We start from the raw sequence: 22,601 nt of genomic DNA, 5'->3' as shown, positions 1-22,601 counted from the left end.
AGTTACAGAGCACATTCAGATTTACTCTAACCAGTATTTAATCAGAATAATAATAATAATAAAAACTGACTCAAAAGTGTTTGTTAATTCAAGAAATGATTGCTAACATTGCAGTCTATTAACCAGATGTATTGTAAAAATTCTTATTTTGTGTTTATGCTACTAACATGCTATTTATAATAATTCATGATAGGTACTCTAAATTTAATCTTAAGATTTGAACGAGTTAATACAAAAATATTTTAAATTCAATATTTCAGCACTTATGACATTAAATTGTCTTTATTGAAGCACCTTCACTATGTGGATCGCTTTGGATAATTTTAGATTCTGGAAGAGTTGGAAAGATTCTTTTTGCCAGAAAATTTTCATAGTCATGAAAATTCTCGGAATACTTTTTTCAGCTAGATTGTTTGTCATTTATGACAAGAAAAACCGAAAAGAATTATCTTACCTGAAAGATTTTATTAAATTTACAAATAAATTATTTCTTTTTTAATTTCAAAATTAGCTGATTAGTTTAGTTCAGTTCAGTTACATTAACGTCCTCTTTTTAACGCAACACTAGGGCTGTTTTGAGACGGACTTCGTAATTTTGAACCGCTGTCAGATTACAAGGACGACATCTGAGCTTGCACCTCCTATCCAATCTTTCACATTATACCAGCAGGAGGACATTTGGCCCCAATGGATTTAAAGTGACTCGCTGATTAATATTATTTTATTAAATATACATAAATTTTAATTGAATTTCTTTTTAAATATAATTAATTCATGGCTATTTTTTTATTATTTATTTCCAAATTATGAATCGTGTTGAAATTTTACTGATGGAAATGGAATCGTATATGGAAAAGTTTAAGACGCCCTTAGGTACATGATGGAAAATTATCAAAACATAAATTAGAAAAGAGATAGATTATATTGAATTCCTGCAACAAACATCAATTTGCATTCATGTTTTGCAAGTATTGAAAACTCGTAGCGTTCCTCTTATATTATTTTTCCCGCCTGTTCCTTTATTTTCACAAACATATTGTTTCAAAATAACTATTTATCTGAAAACTTCTTAAAAAGGAATTCTATAAATTCTAAATTTTTTTAAAAAGCCTATAATATTTGGATAAAATATAAGCATCGATATCTTATTCTTAAAAAGCAAAATAATAATCGGGATTATTAAATTATAGGTTGATTTGAAATTAAAGTTGTATGCATTTGTATTATATATAAAACTGTAAATAAATAATATAACTATTTATAACTAGAATTTCAAAACAATCTTCACATATCAGATTTATATAACAAAATTTACAATTTTAAAGCAATAATCAACTATGCTGCATTTGAAAAAGTGTTATATGAAAAACTAATTGCTTAAAAAAGCATAATATACTTACGTATTATCACTACAACATGCCTAATATAAAATAACTTATACTAAAAATAATTTTTTACATGCATCTCTTTTTCAAAATTTTTCCAACATCAAAAACTTTTACTTAATTATTGGTCCTTTAACTCATTTAAATTATCCATGGAACTTTTAAAATTTCGAAATGAGGATAATAAAATTAGTATATGAAATTATAGACATAAAATCTGATACTACTGATTCACTAAATAGTGCACTTTTATCTATCATCCATGTTGCAACATGAATCTTCAGGGTGTCTACCAGTCCGGAATGTAACGAAAAACATCATGGATTTTTATTTTCACCACGAAAGGCAGGAATTCTTTTTTTAAATTTAAAATAAATATGATCGGAACAATTATGGCTTTGAATGATTTTAGTTTGTGTTCAGCATTGCTCTAGACTTGTTAAAAGATCCTTTGCAAAATGTTATTCTTTGAATATTCTTGCAAAGGATAATAATAATTATCTAATGTTCAATACCAAAAATTTACAAACAATCTTTTTTTTTCAATTTAATAATGAATATTTTTGCAAAGGATAATAATAATAATCTAATGTTCAATACCAATAATTTACGAACAATCTTTTTTTTTTCAATTTAATAATGAATATTTTTGCAAAGGATAATAATAATAATTTAATGTTCAATACCAACAATTTACGAACAATCTTTTTTTTTTCAATTTAATAATGAATATTTTTACAAAGGATAATAATAATAATTTAATGTTCAATACCAACAATTTACGAACAATCTTTTTTTTTCAATTTAATAATGAATATTTTTACAAAGGTTTTAATTTGTGTTCAGCATTATTTTAGACTTGCTAAAAAAAATCTTTTACGAAGTTTTGCAAAGGATAGCAATAATAATCTTATGTTCAATACCTACAATTACGAACAATCTTTCTTTTTTTTTCATTTAATAATGAATATTTTTGCAAAGGTTTTAATTTGTGTTCAGCATTGATTTACACTTGTTAAAAAATCCTTTGCATAATTTTATTCCTTAGAATATTTTTGCAAAGGATAACAATAATAATCTAAATTTCAATACTTACAATTTACGAGCAATCTTTTTTTTGTCAATTCATTAATAAATGTGCAATTAATAATAAATTTATAAATAATAACATTGAATCATATCTAAAAAGCACTAGCAATTCTCGATCTTACGACAATGGATTTCTTTTTTTTTTTTTTTTTTTTTTTTTTTTTTGTAAAATGGTAGACACCCGGAATTAAAATGCGTATCTGAACCTCTAGATTCTTGTTTGTTTTAGAAAGCTTTTGAGTTGCGTAGATCTTGGCGTAGGAGCAAGGCGTATCTCTTAGCTACCGTTGTGGCATGCAGCCAGAGTGTCTGTGGTGAGGGACAAGGTGGTCAAAACACTCCTGCGGTTGGGATTGACTCCTAAATTTTCCCAGTTGATCCAGGACAATCGAGCAGTCAAATCTGAAAGAGGGAGGATTAACAGATTAGTCTCCAATTCTTTTTAATCACTAAATCTTAAATACAAATAATCTAAAAATAGAATTCGATCCTGTTAACATTATAATAAATATGAAATTCGAAAAAATAGAAAAACGAATGACAGATAAATTTTCGAACTGTTTCAGTAGATACGATATACGAATTATCTAAAGATTCGAATTAAATAGAACTTGATTCAGTTAACACATGTTACATATGAATTTCAAAGAAAAGAAAAACGAACAACAGATCAGTTTTCGACTTTTTTTCAGCAGTTCGACATACGAATAAACGAATTATTTTAACGAATATTATACGAATATAAATATTTTAATACGAATATTATACGAATACAAATATTTTAATTCGAATATTTTACGATACGAATATACGAATTATTTTAACGAATATATATGAATACAAATATTTTAATACGAATATTTTACGATACGAATATACGAATTATTTTAACGAATATATACGAATATACGAATTATTTTAACGAATATATACGAATATACAAATATTATACGAATACAAAAATTTTAATACGAATATACGAATTATTTTAACGAATATATACTAATATACGAATATTATACGAATACAAAAATTTTAATACGAATATTTTACGATACGAAAATACGAATTATTTTAATACGAATAATCTAAGAATTCGAATTAAATAAATCTTGATCCGTTAGCATTATGTTATATATAATTAGAAGAAGAATAAATAAGAAGTTTAGTTTCCGCTTTATTTTCAACAAATATGTTATACGAACTATCTAAAAATTCGAGTTAAATAGAATTTGATTCCGTTAATATTATATTAAATAAGAAATTCAATGATTAAGGAATCGAAGAACAAATTAAATTTCGACTTTTTCAACAGATTTGATATACAAGTTATCTGAAAACGAATTATCTAAAATTTAATAAACTAAAACTTTATTTTGTTAACATAATGCTATATATAATTGAATGAATAAAAAAAAAAATGAGCAACAGATTGTTTTCGACTTTTTTTCAACAGATCTGATATACGAATTATTTGAATACGAATAATCTAAAAATTTTAATTAAATAAAATTTGACCCCATTAAATTTAAATTAAATGTGAGATTCAAAGTACAGAAATAAGAGTGAGGGAATTGTTTTCGACTTTTTTTTCAGCAAATCTGTGATACGAATTGTTGAAAAATTCGATTTAAATAGTACTTTATTCCCTTCATGTTATGTTCAATATTAAATTTGAAGAGTAGTAAAAGTGAACGACAGTTTAGTTTTCAGCTTCTCACATGCGAATTATTTAAAAATTTGAATTAAATAGAACTTTATTTCTTTAGCATATGCTAAATAGGATTTTTTCAGCAGATCAGATATACTAATTATTTGAATACGAATTAATTAAAACTGTTATGTGTGGTCGCATGCTAAATATGGAATTCAAAGTATAAAACAGTGAACGATAGATTAGTTTTCGACTGTTTCTTTTAGCAAATCTGTTACATGAATTTTCTAAAAATTAATATTAAATAGAACTTGACTCCGTTAATATTATAATAACTATGAAATTTAAAGGATATAAAAGCGAACGAGAAATTAGTTTTCGACTTTTTCAGATCTAAGTAATAATAACTCTCGTAACTCTTTAGTAATAATCTTAAATCCCTGAAAGCATTGAAACTTGTCTGGTACGTGATGCAATGTTGGGCAGTCTTTTCCTATCCATTATTTGAAGCGATAATCTATCATCTCGATATGTAGAATAATTGATTTGCGGTTCTCAGTATAGAACTTCATTCTCTGTGAATGATTCGAAATACTCTACCGTTTCAAGACAGAAGTGCACAGTGTAATGCATTCGTTTTTGAATCCCTACATTTCCTTAAGTCCCGTTCCGAAGGCCGGTTGTATTTACGTATATGGTCGTAAACCAGGCACCTGGCCCATTGTAAGACTACCCCCGCCAGTAGACGTTGGACGGGAACTTCCCGCAAATTGTCGGTAAACTGAAAAGACATCAAAGGATGCTACAAGAGAGGGGAAAGAGGGCAAAATGTGCCTGTCTCAAGACGTGAACGGGGTATCGAAACGCGGCTTTAGCTATTCAAGAATGACCTCCATTGTTTAAAATTAAAAATCATCCGAGCACTCGAAATTATCTGAACAGTTTTTACAGAATGAAGTGTGGACGACTTACCGCTGGTGTTCCACTCGCCCGCGTGCTCGCCCTTGAGTTCCCCCTTGAGGCACTTCTCGATGTGCGTGAGGGGGTCGTACTCGGAGACGAGGATCTCCCGCAGCAGGGCGATGTAAGCGATGGCAAGGCGCAGGGTGTCGATCTTGGACAGCCGCTTCTCAAAGGGGAAAGTGGGCACATGACAGCGTAACTCGTCGAAGGCGCTGTTGATGCTGAGCATGCGCTTGCGTTCCCGAATGTTGGCCGCGTGACGCTGGACCTTGTAGGGGCTGCAGGGAAATTCGTTGCCACTGTAGTCGCTGCCGCCACCACAGTAGCTGCCGTCTCCGTGGACGCCTGCAAAGAAGAAAACATGATACATGATTAACCTGCTTCGATGCGTTCGAATGACAAAAGAAAAACTGACAAGGAGAGGATATGAGGTGGAAAATTGAGTTCGAAATGAGATTCAATATAAAGGTAGTATACAATTAGAACGCTCAGTCATGAAAATATTAAAACGCAATAGTCAGCCAATTTCGAAAAAATGGCCCTCAAACTTTCAGCATAGTTTATATGCTGAAAGTAGAAAATATGTCGCCGTTCCTGATATACCGAATAGTATAATGGATACAGCGCTGGCATAGGAAAACCGAGTTCGATCCTGGGCTACTGCTTTTTACTTTTTTTTTTATTTTTCTTTCCAAATTATTTCAAATTAGTTCAATTTACAAATAGTTTTAATAAGTATGTTTTTCATTTTTTATGCAAAAAAAATATTTATTCTCCTAATTATTGGATTACAATTTAATTTTTAGGCAAAAATTAATTATAAATATGAATGCGTTTTTTTAATATTCAAAATTAATTAAATTATATTACAACGGTGAAATATTACTAGCATATAAGCTATGTTGAAAGTTTAAGAACTATTTTCTCGAAACCAGCTGGCTATGTCTCTTTAATATTTTCGAAAATGAGCATTCTATGTATATACTACCATTTTACTAAATCCCAATCCGAACTCAATTTTCTACCTCGTGCCCTCGCCTTATGAGACAACATGGCACAGCATTTCATCTCATTTAATGTCTGTGATGACATTAAATGAGATGAAATCCCTTTGTTGGATATATCTATGTACTGACTATAAAGTAAGCAATGCGAAATGGTTATCTGTTATTTTGCTGTTTCAGATCAACACATCACCCAAGAAGTGACAAGAAACAAAAATAGTATATAAGAAGTAAAATTATATCTGGTAATAATCTGGTATTATTGCATATTATCGGGTAATCGGTAATTTCTGCCAAGGTTTTGAAATATTAGCTTTCTTTCTTAACCAGAAGCTCATAGTCTAGTTTTCACACTTGAGCCAAAACTCGGATTAGAGCTTTCTTATTAACCAATGCTGATTTAAACTTATAAGATCCTTTAAGAATGTAGGAATTTATATGGAATTTCTTTTTTCTTGCTGTAAATAAAGTATTAGCTGAATTTCAAATAAAGCGAATTTTCCGATGAATTAAAGAAAATTTTTCTTTTCTTTTTTATTGCATGTTTAAATGCTGTTTAAAATTAATATTACTTATTAATTTATACTACTCATTAAAAATTTTCTTGCGAAAAGTTAGTTTTTCTGCTGTTTAATAATACCAAACTGATATTCAATTATATTTAATTTCATTTTTATTCAATTTTTTATTTAAAATTTCGTAGTGTTTTTTATGACACCATTCTATTTATGCAATTTTTTTTTACAGATATTCTTTGTACTACCTAATATCTATTTAGTCATGTTTACTTCTAAAGCCTACTTTCATCTAATTTTCTTTAACCCCTTCACCACTCAAAAATGCAATAAATTTTCAACAGTATTGAAATACACCTAGAATTAAGCATACTCCACATACACACGAAAATAGTGGTAGTGGTTTTCTTATGAGAAGTATTAACTACTGGTACTGGGTATGTTTATCGCTACATAGAAAGGCGGTATCGATTTGATCTATCTATAATTTTCCACAATATACTGGAATTTCTGCGTCTATGATAGCTTTTCCTGCTACTTTTTACCATAAAATAAAAAATTGTTTTGATACATAGCGTAAGCTCTTTTTGGCATTGCTTAAAGAAAAAAAATATGTACACAATATCGCATTACTATAATCTATGATGAAAAGTATTTCAATCGATGCATTTCACAACTTTTGAAATTTTGCTGCACGCGTTTTAAAGCACCCTGCATACAATCCTTTAAGAGTTTAAAAATATTAAGAATTATTATCTAGGCTTTACTGAATATCCTTTATTTTTTTAGATTTTTTTTCTAAAGTATTTTTTGTGAACATTTTCATCTTTCATAGTATGCGGCATCGATATTGTTTCGCATTTTCAAACATAAAAAATAAAGTATTATTTTAATTAGTATCTTAGAAACATTAATTAGTATTAGTAGTTAAACATTATTAATATAAATTAAACATTAATTTTTAATTAGTATCTTATCTGTGTGGCATTATCATTTATGCAATAGCACTCACTTTGCTGTTTAATTACTAATGGATAATTGATATTAGGAAAAAAAATTCTACCTACTACGTCCGTCGAATTGAATTTATATAATTCGTCGAATTCTCCAATAATAATATTAAAGGAGAAATTGTGTTCTTTGACACTCTACAGAGCAAATCATTACCAAGAATTACCATATTGAGCTTAGATGTATTTTGGAATGTGGGAATAGGTATTTCGGAGATATTTTTTTTATTTAATTAATTAAAATTAAAGTTATATTTCGATGTTTTTTCTTCTGTAACTTCTGAAAATGTTATCGCACATTATTGTTTTTTAAATCATTTTAAAATGTAAAAAATGTTTTTCTAATGACGCTAATTTAATTCTCAAACACTTTCAAAAAAAGTTTAACAACTTTTTAAAACTATATATATATATATTTGCTTAATTTTTGACAATGCATTTCATTGTTGCAATGAAACTTCATTCCGTTTTCTTCGTTTCAATGAGCATTTAATTGCGTGCTTTTATTTAGTTTTTGAAAGACGAGGAAGAACGATTCTGTTTAATATGTGCGTAGTTTGCATTCGGAATAAGAAAGTGATGACGAACAAAAGACAATTTGCCATTAGAAAGATGGATTATCTACACAGTTATGTTTGGTACTTGCTTAATTTTACTGCGATATTTCACCAAATAAATCAAAGAATGCAATAATCTTGGCAAAATAATCGTATCTTATGCATAATCGCGCTTAGGGACTTTGGCCAAAACTGAAAATCGCCAAATAAACTCATTATCTTGGTGATATTGATATAGAGCTATACTGGTAGTCGCAACATCACATACCAAATTTCATTTATTTAAGTCATTGTGTGTTAGAGTTATTGCGTTAATACACCTGCTAAAGTATAGACGACAGATTGTAAGTCCTTTGATAGATTTGGTTCTAATTTAACCCAAATCTATAATTTAGATGTTAAATTTGCGTACCAAATTTTATTCATCATTTTGTAGATATCGTATTAACTTATATTTGAATAACTGAACAGACGGAATTCAGGAACAAATATTTTAATAAGTGTAACAAATATCTGACAGATACAAGATAAAAAATATTAATATTGATCGAATTTGAATTGCTAGATAAAAGCCCAAAAAGATTTGACAGACGATGTTTATATCTTTTTTTCTGTAAGTTGTGAAAAAGTGAAAAAAAAAAGCCTTTTACCGATGTCTAAGTAAAAGGGCAGTGACTAAGATACGTTTCCCAGATGACGCAGAAACGATACCATCACAGAAAATATCTTTTTTGCATTAATCGAGTATTTCTTTTTATGATAACGCATTTGTTCTTGAAAGTGTAGACTTTCGCCTTTCATCGAAATTTTTTTCCTCCTTTTTCCAACCTGTATCAAAGACATTTTTCCAAAATATTTCTTACTTTTGTCAAAATCTTTTAATTACAAAACTATGTTAAACATGTTATGTTAAAAGACAGTTTTCTAGAATATTAAACAAAATGTCTGCACCAAAGTCAAAACAATTTTACAATTTAAGAAAATGTTAGTTAGTGTAGAAAATTTGAGTCACTTTTTAAAATTCAGATAATAGCAAAAATATTTAAAGGAGAATTTATTTCAATATATTCTCAAACTCGTGTATGAAAGAGAATAACTTACAAGAAATGAAAACTGCGTGTATTTATCTTCAACAGTAAATAATCATATGAGTTGCGAAAAAAATGAGCAAATATGGTTCTTATACCCCAAAAAGTTAAATAACTAATCAATTGAAAGCAAATAGAAAGTATGCTTTATTTTAAGTATACTAATTTAAATATTCAAAGCTTGGAAATTTATTTATATTATTATGGTAAAAGATAACACCTCATCATATACTAAAACACGATATACAAGTAATAAAATACAGAAGAAAGGCACATGAAACAGTTCTATCAGTAAACAGCAGCATATAAGCAGCAAATCGATAGCAAAAAAACCAAAACAGCATAAGACACCCAGAGAGAACTCGTAGGACATCAGCATTCCAAGAGAGACTTGATGAATCCGAAGACACATTTCTCTACTCGTCTTCCGATTCATTGCCTTCAATTAAATTTATCTGCTAACTATTCTCGCTTGTCCCTCGGCTTTTTATAGTTTCCGTCACAGGGCATCGAATGTTCTAGAATAAAAGTCAGAACTCTAGGCTTAATGGAGATATCGCTAATATTTATGAATATTCTGGATCCCTTTTTTGAGTACAGCATAAGACACCCAGAGAGAACTCGTAGGACATCAGCATTCCAAGAGAGACTTGATGAATCCGAAGACACATCTCTCTACTCGTCTTCCGATTCATTGCCTTCAATTAAATTTATCTGCTAACTATTCTCGCTTGTCCCTCGGCTTTTTATAGTTTCCGCCACAGGACATCGAATGTTCTAGAACAAAAGTCAGAACTCTAGGCTTAATGGAGATATCGCTAATATTTATTATTTCTCTCTTGTCCCTCGGCTTTTTATAGTTTCCGTCACAGGGCATCGAATGTTCTAGAACAAAAGTCAGAACTTTAAGCTTAATGGAGATATCGCTAATATTTATGAATATTCTGGATCCCTTTTTTGAGTGCCAAATTTGATTCCAAGAGCGGGGATCGCCCTCTATTCAGCAGCCATTAGTATATCTGTAAAACTATCTTTCTTACTAGGAAACTTACTGCGCAGGGAAGATTTATTACGAATTCGTAACAATATTTTCTGTTCACCGGAAGGAAGTGCTCTCATTTTATGCAGAAAGTTGAGTATTAAAAAATATGAATTTTTTAAAAATATTCTTTGCTATTGTTTGCTTTAATATTGTACTGAAAAAAAATTAATAAAACTGCACGCCATTACTTGATTTGAGGTTTAGCAAGGAAATTAAACAGTTAATAATTTGGACTTCTTCGGAAAATGCCTATCTAAATTGTCATAAGCATACATGTACTATATAAGCATAAAGAATTAAATATAAATATAATAATGAAACAATTATTATATAAATATAATAATTGTCATTGAATAAATTCGTTGCGACGCAATATGTTGTACTTTTTCCATGCCGAGTATACTCATCAAAAACAGTTAACTGATTAATAAACAAAATGAAAAATACTACTGTTTCTACGCTCATTATAAAATGGAAAATATTGAAGATATTATCTAATTATATTCCTGTCATTTGAGACTTGTTCTAGAGTGTTACTCAATCTTTCATGTTGTTAATATTTTGTGGCTCAAATGGTAGCTTTTACCGCTTAAACAAATAAAATGCTTTCTATAAACCTACAGACTAAAGATAAGTTTTATTCATTAAAGATAAGTTTTATTCTATTTCAATCATGTAACTTAGTGATACTCAATATATAATGCTTTAGAAAACGTGTAAAAGGTATGAAACAATCAGGAAACAAACCAATGGAATCGGTAATTTTATAATGGAGAAAAACGAAATTCTATACAAGAATACACTTGAAATCATATATTAAATTAAATATTTATAAATTATAGATGTTAATAAATATTAAAGATATAAAACCCAATGAGTTAAATAAATATTCACCCTATAATAAATTACCAATACATTTACTATCGAAATTTAATATATATAAATTAATCAATGATCAAAGTTTTTTTATCGAATTTTTTCTAACATTAAGCATATGATTTTAAAATTCTGATTATTTAGGAAATGTCTAATATTAAAATATTTTTATACCATTTACCCACATTAAGGTGTACGTACACACTTGAAACTTCGAAAACCGTTCAAAATATCGAATATTTTTTTTATTGCTTCAAAAATATTCTCTGATTCTTTAGCTTTCAACCGATACAAAGATATTGCCAATATTCGTAATATTTCTCGAGTTATAATTATTTTTTCTTGAGGTACTTTCACTAAAATCTCTAGTTTCGGTTTTTTTTAAAACTTATTTTTTTGAAGAATGATATTTTTCCACTATGTTGCTTCATTCAAACAATCGTAACTCAACAAGAAATGAACCAAATACAATTATTTATATATCAAAATAATCTGTATGAAACAGTGGATGTTTTGTGCCTCAATCAAAGTTATATTTATAGAAATAAATTTTTAATAGCTATTTAAATGTTAAAATTACAGAAAAAATCTCGCTTTTTCTATTCATCGTTGATGAAAAAATTGGTAAAAGAAAACTATATATTTTTATAACTTGATTGAGGCAGACAACATGAAAACTAATATTAGGCATCATTTCCAACTAGAATTGTGTCTGTACAAATTAGAATTTAAGATATCATGCTTCAAAAATTATGCTAATTAGCTCATTAAATATTATTTAATTAATTAATAATTAGTGTAATATGGTTCTTTTCACTGAAATGAGTTTAAACATATATTAATGACCTACTGGGAAAAAATTGGATTTTTAAAGTTAAAATTTTTGAAAAAATCTTCTAGTGTGTACTTATATCTTAAGTTAATAGAATCACAATTCAGAATGCATTTCACAGAATGGTCATTTATTGAGAGAAAAAGGTCTTGAAATTTCTTTTATCGAAATATTAAAATGTTTTTATTAATCGATTAATGAAAATGATTTTAAAGAGCATATAATTTTTAATCTAAACCATCTACCATTTTATGGATTTCAGTTAGATACAGTAAACTAAACCTAATAGTTAATTTATAAATTAGTTTTATAAAATAGTATCAAATCTGAATAGGTGAAAAATATTCTTTTTATGATTCTTATTATGTTATTTATTGAGAGAAAAAGGTCTTGGAATTTCTTTTATCGAAATATTAGAATGTTTTTATTAATCGATTAATGAAAATGATTTTAAAGAGCATATAATTTTTAATCTAAACCATCTACCATTTTATGGATTCCAGTTCTGTACAGTAAACTAAACCTAATAGTTAATTTTTAAGTTAGTTTTATAAAATAGTATCAAATCTGAATAGGTGAAAAATATTCTTTTTATGATGCAGAAATTGCTTTTTGTGAAATGCGGAATTTACATTTTTCTTGTATTGTTTTGTAAATATAGTCATAGATCAAAATTCATATTTTAGTTTCCATTGCATAACCCCTTTCATTAATGATATTTTAAAACCAAATTATATTTAAAAAAAACACATAATTAAAAATATTCAAAAACTGTAATTGATATTTATTTTTCTATTTTTTATATATATTAATTTAATAATTTAATTCATAAATTAAGAAATTAATTAAATTTTTAGCGGTTTGCATGGAAAACACATCGTTTGAAAGATTATCCCATATTTTAACGATAAAAATGATTTATTTATTATTTATTTATGTATTTGAATCCTCTACTGTTGTCAATAAGCTATTTCACAAACTGATTTACAGTTATTGCCACATTTTTAAAACTAACATCTCCGTTGCGATTTTTTTTTCTTTTGGATTTGAAACCTTCTGATATTCAAGTGCCACTTTTCTACATATGCTTTTATTTTAATTGCCATTGCATAGCTACCTTCTCTAACAACAGTTTAAATGCGAATTTCAATAAAATAATATATATTTAAAACTATTTGAAAAATATAATTGACATTTATTAATTTAATCTAGTTTATTAATTATGAAATTAATTAATTTCATCATTATTTGCATAGAGAAATGTATTTTAAAAGATTATCCTAATGGATATTTCATACATCTTTACAGGATAAAATTTCATGTCATCTTTATCAAAGCATCAAGTTCATACTGTTTCACCCAGCTCACCCAATTCACCCAACCTATTCCGCCATGCTGATTTGGCGATGCAATTTGAAAAGAACCAATTAAATAATACCTATACAATATATGATTATATGTTATATCCTATATTGTATATCTATATATTGTCTTATCATTATTTATAATAAATTATGTGATGTTTAGCTGCCTTTGGCGACGTCTGCGGAAACGATTGGCGAGATTCGCCGCCGCTGTTCAGGGTTATTGTTTTTTGTTATATGATATGTGGGGAAGAGCTTGTATAGCGGAGGAAGGACGAGGTTTCTGCTTTTGGATACAATATAGGATATAACTATATGTTATATCCTATATTGTATACCTATATATTGTCTTATTATTTAAAATAAAGGCGATTTTGGCGACGTCTGTGAAAACGATTGGCGAGATTCGCTGTTGAGGGTTATTGTTTTTTATTATATGATATGTAGGGGAAGAGCTTGTGTAGGGGAGGGAGAAAGATGTTTGTGCTTTTGCTTTGATTTTGAATAGATAATTTTAAGGAAAGTCTGAGTGGTGCGTTTTGTTTGAGTTATGAGTCTTTTTTAAGAAGTATAAACTCTCGTGTCATTACAAAGTATTTCTGAGGAATAAAAAAAAATTCCTTTTAATGTTTATCAGCAAAATAAGACACATGAGTCTCTCCAAGAATAAATAAATGTACTTCGTTTTAAATTCCCTTTTTTTTTCATTTGGAATAAATAGGTAACTCAAATGTCAGAATTAATATTAGTAAAATAAATTAAATAAAAATTAAAATTAAACATTGGACCTGAATAGAATTTGCAGATTTAAAAAATATATTTAAATAAATACCAAGATCTTTAAAAATTATGCATAAAAAGAAAATATTTAGATTTTTAAGTTTAAATTTTAAGATACAGGACAAAATATTTAAAAACGCAATGAAATTATGCACATATTAATTTTATCAATCTTTTAATAATTGAACAAGTCTTTACCTTTTAAAAATTATAAAAATAAAAGAGTATCAAAGAAAAAATTAACAGTCGAAGCTGTAAGGAACTGGAAATCTGAGATAACCGTATTTAAAACTAATATCTATTTATAGATGGTGTTTAGTATAAGCGAATGGAAAAGGAATCAGTTTCCTGGTTATATCGACAACAAAAGTATCAGATGTAATCAAGTATCAGTAATAACTTGTACTTGATATAACCAAATTGGGTATCAATCAACTGCAGTTATATTTAAGGTATTAAAAATATAGTATGTTTATTCTATTTTATTACTTCAGTTTAAATTTTTAATATTGTATTGGTATATTAGTAATTACATATGAGTAATCGGTTTTCAGTAATTAGTATATGATATAATGGTATTTAACCCTGGTATATTGTAAATGATATATTAAGAGAGTCTTTCACATCTAAAATACTAGAAGGCATGCTCATGATGTTCCATGCTGATGTTATATTAAAATTTTTATACTATACGAGAATATAAAATTAATGATATTTTTCACTCATATAAATATGGTAAATTGGGGTAGGCTGACACACTGTAACATTATTAATCAGAAAATTGTGAAGATGAATCGGTTCAAGCTGTTCATTTTCTCTTACATGGATGGCTAATGCAATGTTTAGCCCGTAGTATATTTTTAGCTATATTTACGAACAAATGAGACCTCTAACCTTTTAGTTTATATACTTTTTACTCCAAGTTTGCATTGCACAATTTTTCCAACGAGTTGCATCTTCAGGCGAAGAAATGTGTATCAAATGAAAAGCGGAGAAAACACTTCTTTTTAAAATATTATTTTGAAATTTGTAATAGTTTTGTGTTGTTTTTGCGTATTCTATATATCAGGTATTCTAATTCTATATTCGTATGAAATATCCGTATTCTCAATTCTATATTCGTATGAAATATCCGTATTCCCAATTTTATATTCGTATGAAATATCCGTATTCCCAATTTTATATTCGTATGAAATATCCGTATTCCCAATTCTATATTCGTATGAAATATCCGTATTCCCAATTTTATATTCGTATGAAATATCCGTATTCCCAATTCTATATTCGTATGAAATATCCGTATTCTCAATTCTATATTCGTATGAAATATCCGTATTCCCAATTCTATATTCGTATGAAATATCCGTATTCTCAATTCTATATTCGTATGAAATATCCGTATTCCCAATTCTATATTCGTATGAAATATCCGTATTCCCAATTTTATATTCGTATGAAATATCCGTATTCTCAATTCTATATTCGTATGAAATATCCGTATTCTCAATTCTATATTCGTATGAAATATCCGTATTCCCAATTCTATATTCGTATGAAATATCCGTATTCCCAATTCTATATTCGTATGAAATATCCGTATTCCCAATTCTATATTCGTATGAAATATCCGTATTCTCAATTCTATATTCGTATGAAATATCCGTATTCCCAATTCTATATTCGTATGAAATATCCGTATTCTCAATTCTATATTCGTATGAAATATCCGTATTCTCAATTCTATATTCGTATGAAATATCCGTATTCTCAATTCTATATTCGTATGAAATATCCGTATTCCCAATTCTATACATCAAATAGGTATTTCCCTTCTTTTTTAGATTATAATGGTGAAAAGTTACTAAAAAAGGCTAGCAGGATCTACATTAATGAGAACATTATCAATTCTGCAATTTCACATATGTCAAGAATGGCTTATCTATCAGCAGAGTTATAGCGGATTGTTATGAGCGACGATAGAATCTGGGACCTTGTGGTTCGCAGTCGAGTAACAAGACCATAAGACAAAAGTAATTACTCGTGTTTCGTAGCTGTTATCTGGCTTATAAGGTTCACAACAGAATTGTTGATTAATACAGATTAAAATATAGAAAAGTTGTTTAAATCTCTTTACTTTTTCGTGTATAAAGAGAAAGCAACATAACTGTTAAAAAAATCATGTTCGAGATTTTGATTAATTTTTATGTTTTAAACCTTCTTGAATCCGACATACACAGTTTTAGAATGATACCTGCCGACCAATACGATAACTCGAAAACAATTTTTAGCTTGTAGGAAGAAATTGAATTTGTAGACTAAACAAAATTCGTAAAGTTCAGTCTAATTTTGAACGAAATTCATTGAAAGGAAATAAATCTATTTATTTGCTATCTGAATTCAAATGAATACGATAATTAAAAAACGCTGAGGAACTAGACAGATAAAAACTTGGTAAATACAATTAACATTTGAATTGAAAATTTGTATTGAATTTTGCATTTCATCATCTCTGGGATAACCATTTGTCAATCGTACTTTCGCAAGCTTATAAATGCAATAATTTTAAAAAAATAGCAACGATTTCAATAAATGCAATTTGCTATGTGATATCTTGTTATTAAAATTTTTGCTTTGTATCAAATTTTGGTTTTAATCGGTTCCGAAAAATGCATCCCAAACGCATATGCTGTTTTCTTTCCGATTTTAGTTGTTGCTATGCAGGAAAATTTCATTTTTCCAGGACTCAGAGGGGAAAAAAATAATAAAAAAATATATATAAATGAAATCGACTATCGCAAATTTCAAGTTATCATGTGAGAACATTATTATTTTTAAGTCATTATTTGTCTTAATTAATTTAAGTAATTAACCAGTTTAAACCGGTTTGAAACAACCACGAGACTTTTCTATCGTTCTCTATTCCTCTCTCTCTCTCTCCCTCCCCCCACCTCTCTTTCTCTCTCTCATATATATATAATATACACACAGGGTGTTGCTGAATTCGACCGACAAATTCAGAGGGGTGAAATTCAGAGAGGAACCAAAAAGCCTCAAGAGGATAATCACCATACAACATGTAGTCCGAAACGACTTTTAATTGATAAAAATTGCAGAAATATAGAGAGTCGGAGAACTGTTGGAAACTGTAAAAAATTAATAAGAAAATAACAAATGGTGTTTTAACAACGAATTTTTTTTAAGTGAAAGCACATTCTTAATTTTTTTTTTTTTTTTCATGTTAGTAACTTGCAGATTTGATGATCTAGGAGGCCGTAAATGACTGAAAACGAAAAAATGGCTTAGAGCTCATATTTGCAAAAATATTAAAACTTGAAGAAAGATAAAATCTTGAAAATGTAAGGAGTTTTATAGTCTGTAATTTATTACAAGCGTGTAGTGTGAGAACTGGGGAGTTTTAAAGATATTCTAGAAAAACTAAAATGGGAACCAGTAAACATCGCTGCAACATAAGTATTGATGTTCGAAGAGAGCGTTGTCAAATTCGAAGGACAAATTCGGAGCAAGGATAATAGACATTAATTATATGAAAAATTACCAGAAAACATACGGTGGAAAGTAACGTTTATTCAGTGAAAATCGCAAAAACAGACGTTGAAAAGACAATGAGTCTAGAGAAAAGAATGGACCTATAAAAGCATTAGGAACAAGAAAATTGAGAAGAAGCCTTCTCGTATGTAAATTGTTCATGCGTTAGAGAAAAATAAAAGCAGCGAGCAAGTATTCATTAATGGGCATTGTAGAATTGATGGTCTTCATTCGCAAACAACAAGTCAGATTTCACGAATGTATCTAAAATATGCTGGTGCTCCATCATGCATCAACTAAATTGTCGGTGTTCCCTGCAGTAAAGCAGGAGGAACGTGCTGGAAAAAACAAAGTACTTTTTGCCGCTGAAGATGCGGTCCAAATTGATGACTCTGCAAAGATTTTATTATCAAACTTGTATTGTACGTTCGACGAGATAGTTATGTTAGGATTTTCGAATGACCAAATATTCGTATTGTGAATGTTGAAGGCACCTTATCTCGTAAAGCAGGCTTTATCTGAGAATAAAACTCTAGCAGAAAAGTGTACATCTTCGTGTGTGGCATCAAGCATCCAGTGTGCGAATTCCACCCGATTTGGGACCGCATGTTGTATGGGGATTCTTTATCCTCTTGATGTCTACTATCATCCCTCTGAATTTGTCGTTGAATTCGGCAACACCCTGTATATATATATATATATATATATATATATATATATATAATTTTTTAACTTTCATTTTTAATTTTTCTAGCTGGCAAACAAAGTTTTGGATCTCGACCGATTTTGAGATGAAAAAAAAACCCCATCGCTTTTCTAAATATCGACGCATGCGTAGTCTGATAGTCTCGTGATTGTTTCAAACCGGTTTAAACTGGTTAATGACTTAAATTAATTACGACAATTCTTAAGAATTCAGAGAATGTATAATTTGAAAATAGTTATAACTTTAGTTGGCGATAAATCACCAAATGTAACAAACTTCTGTATTATTTTCTAATAACCTTATTTTAATTAGTTGAAATTATCCCTGAACCAACAATCTTTATCGATTAAACAAACAATATTTTAACTTGTTTGGTTTATTTTTAAAAAACGTTGCGCGAGTTAGTCAATAACACTGTGATTTCCAAAGGAAATACTTCAACAGCAGACGATAGATAATTCAAAAGCTATACAGTGAAAGCCGACTCCAAAATAAAACTACATTAACAGATGATAGATAATGGGAAAAACTATACTGTGAAAGATGACTCTAAAATAAAACTACATTAGCAGACGATAGATAATGGAAAAACTATATTGTGAAAGATGACTAAAATAAAACTACATTAGCAGACGATAGATAATGGAAAAACTTCACTGTGAAAGCCGACTCCAAAATAAAACTACATTAGCAGACGATAGATATTTCAAAAGCTATACTATGAAAGCCGACTCCAAAATTAAAAATAATAATAAAAAAAAAGAGATAATTTGTTGCCTACGCATTTTGAGGCTTCAACAATTTGTTGCTTCAAATCGCTTCAAAAACCTCAAGTCAAAACAACATCTTGTTCTCACATAATAATAAATGAATATTAATAAATCTGAATACTCAAGGTGTTCACGGCCTTCCTAAGGTTCACCATTTTTTGCGAAGGGAGCAATACCTTTATTAAAGAATATGCGGGAAAGTTTCAAAGAAATCAGCCTTATTTTATTTCTTATTCTGAATCTTTCGTGGGAAAAAATACGAGTTCATTTTCAAAACGAGGAATAATTCTTTTTAACCAATTAGCATTCTCTTCTGAAGATTTATTCTTCCATTTTTCTAATCCCATTAAAAAAATGCTGTATTTTGATTTAAATAGAAGTACATAGTCTTGTTTAACTTTTAAAATTTTATTTGAAATGTGAAAGGTATTGATAAACTGAATTGTTGTTTTGCTTTCACACCAGTCAGATATTATTACTTCAAATATTTTGATGAACGAATCAGTGTGACCCCCCCCCCCTTCCCTAATGGTGTATATTCTATTAGAGACAGGTTGATACAACCTTTTTTTTATAAAAAAAAATAATGCGACAAGTATTTTTTTAATATTATTTAAAATTGAAGTTCAGTTAAAATCCTATATTGAATGATGTATGAATACGACGTATTAACTTTGATTATTACTGTTAATAAACATTCTTTCCCGTCTTTCCAAAAAAACGTTTCATCTATATACCCCCGCATTCTTAATGTACTTGATACTAGAATATACTTTTAATATACTTTTTTTTCTCATTTAAGATATATATACTAGTATGCAAATGAGTATATGATGCTTCAGTCGTGTTAAATTAGAAAATTTTACATTTTTTTAAAATATACTCCATATTGGAGTACAAAAACAGAATGTTCAGTCGATATTTTTCGGTCGTATACATATAACTAATACTAGGAGATGTTTTCTCACCTGAAGTACAAACAGTATATTAAATGATGTATTAATACGATGTATTAATTTTAATTATTACTGTTAGTAAAATCGTTTTCCGTCTTTCCAAAAAAAATCATCAATATATCCCCGCATTCTTAATATACTTGATACTAGAATATATTTTTAATATGCTTTTTTTTTCTTACTTAAGATATAAAATATATATATTCGTATGCAAATGTGAGAAATTATGGACTTTTAATTTGAATTTTTTTTAAAGTGCACCCTATATTGGAATACAAATATAGGGTGTATTGTCGGTACTTTTCAGTCGCGTACATACAACTAATACTAGTAGAGTTTTTTCTCACCTGAAATGCAAGAAGAATACTGATGTAAAGATGTGGTCATGCCATGCGACGTGGAAGTGGCGTAGTCGCAGGCTGGCCTCTCTTCGCCACTGCTGTGCCGGTCGTCGGGGCTGTCGCGGGGCGAGGACTCATCATAACGACAAGGTCTGGGGGGCATCTCCCCCCTCGGAAAGTGCTGCAGCGACGCGTACAGCTCCCCCTCGAATTCCGGCGATCCTCGCGCGTAGCTGCCGGAATAAGTCTGGTGGGCCAGCGATGTCATAACCTTTCTTTTATAATACAGGGGCCCCCGCGCGAAATTATGAAAATGGCGCTTTTCGGACCCTTGAGGGTCCTTTCAAAGCAAGCTGACTCTCTCTCGCCAACAAACAGAATAGCGTAGAAGCCTCCGGCGAAGAAGCTGCCTTTGACAGCAATTGCCGCTTGCCGGAGGAGCGGGCGCACATTTCTCATTTTATACTTGAAAAGAAGACGTGTCACCGTCAGATGGCCAATCGCCGGAGCGAAGTGGAGGAGAGCGCCTATTGGTCGGAGGGCGGAGCTAGTGGATGTAGTGGGCGATCCTGGCGGAGGCGGGATCATGATGGAGAGGGCGAGGCGATCGATGTGGATCGATTTTTTTAAGGGAGCGAAAGGTTTTGGTAATTTCAGGTCTGAAGAGGTGAATGCTACGGAAAAAAAAAAAAAAAAATTGAACCAGGGGGGGGGAGTGAATTAAAAGGAATTGATCGTGACCTTCAGAGAGGTAATGAGGTTTTTTTTTTTTTTTTTTTTTTTTTGGAATGGAGAGCTGGGGACTATTGTCAATGACAAGTGAAATTGACAGGAATCTGAATGGTGTAATACACGTTCCTGTGCATTTCAGGGCCGTTGATAAAATTAGCCTCTCTTTTAAATCTAGAGTTTTGTTTCGCAGTGCTTTTAAAGAAACTTTATTTGAAACATTGTAAAGACTTGTAAACTATTGTTGTTATTTCAATGTATATTGTGATAAAAAAGATATCATAGCTGCATTAAAATTATATTTAGGAATATTTAAGACTGTTTAAATTTTCTATATTGCCAAATCGAATTGTATTTGATTATAGAAAACATTTTAAGAGCTGGTATATAATGATATTTTAAAATTTAATTTTGTCCTAATTAATTTCCAAAGTTTTGTCGTAATTCGGCCCATATTGGCTTCATTCTAAAATATTCTCTTGTTTCTTATGCTATTCCACTGTTTCTATTTAATTAATGCAACAGAAAATTCTATAAAAAGGCTTAAGTCAGCAATTTACATGCTCCGAGTGAAGGGATAAAAAATTGTCAAGCCAAGCACATTTTTTTAAAAGATCCCTATGATTCCCTTACCTAATTCGACACGTGTAAAGAAATCCCTATCAAAATCTCACAGTATATAATGACGGGGATAAATTTTTCATTAGTTTTTTCTCATATCGATCTTGTGTCGTTCTGTGTTGATGTTCCCGTCGCTTCTTCTTGCACCTAAATCATGCTTCCGACCACGATTCTAATTTTAAAAAATTATGTTTACACGCACGCACACACACACACTGGATGGAGATGTGATTATGACAAACTTAGATAAGGCCGATTAGAATCATCAAAGATCTTGACAAGTTATAATTGTTTGGAAGAGATCTTTCATTTTAAATTAAAACAATGCCATTTAGTGTTATCAGGATAGGGATTTGTCATGACTGCTTAAGAATATACTTTAACTGTAAATTACCATTTAATCTTATTAAGAACATATGGATTTGAAATGGAACAGCAGCTTAATCCTATGAGGTAAGGACATAGGAAATTCATGGTTTATTAGAACAGCAATTTCGTCGTTAACAAAGAGCATTTATCGAATTATATTACAAAGGATCTTGGCAAGCCATGATTGCTGGAGATATCCCTTTCATCATAAATTAAACTAATTCTATTTAGTATTTTCAAGGATATTGATTAGTCATGATTTCTTGAGACTGCACTTTAATTGTAAATTGCCATTTAGTATTCATGAGGAACACATGGGTTTGGAATAGAACAGCGTTTTAATCTTAAGATGTAAGGAGATTAACAATTCAACGTAAGTAATCATAATTTTTTTCTAGATGCGC

General features: G+C 29.5%; 1 protein-coding gene across 1 annotated transcript; it reads right to left on the bottom strand.

The window, feature by feature from the left end:
* Positions 1 to 2,671: 2,671 nt before the first annotated feature.
* On the bottom strand, positions 2,672 to 20,881 carry LOC129987884 (musculin-like). Its single transcript, XM_056095865.1, has 3 exons — positions 20,485 to 20,881; positions 5,101 to 5,436; positions 2,672 to 2,876 (listed from the first exon to the last, which is right to left on the bottom strand). The coding sequence occupies exons 1-3, from the start codon at positions 20,744 to 20,746 to the stop codon at positions 2,752 to 2,754; spliced, it is 723 nt and encodes a 240-aa protein (XP_055951840.1). The 5' UTR covers positions 20,747 to 20,881; the 3' UTR covers positions 2,672 to 2,751.
* Positions 20,882 to 22,601: the final 1,720 nt, after the last annotated feature.

This window comes from Argiope bruennichi, chromosome 10 (genome assembly GCF_947563725.1).
Source record: "Argiope bruennichi chromosome 10, qqArgBrue1.1, whole genome shotgun sequence".
NCBI lineage: Eukaryota > Metazoa > Arthropoda > Arachnida > Araneae > Araneidae > Argiope > Argiope bruennichi.
The sequence above is the reverse complement of the archived record's forward strand: the minus strand, read 5'-3'. Positions and strand labels throughout refer to the sequence as shown.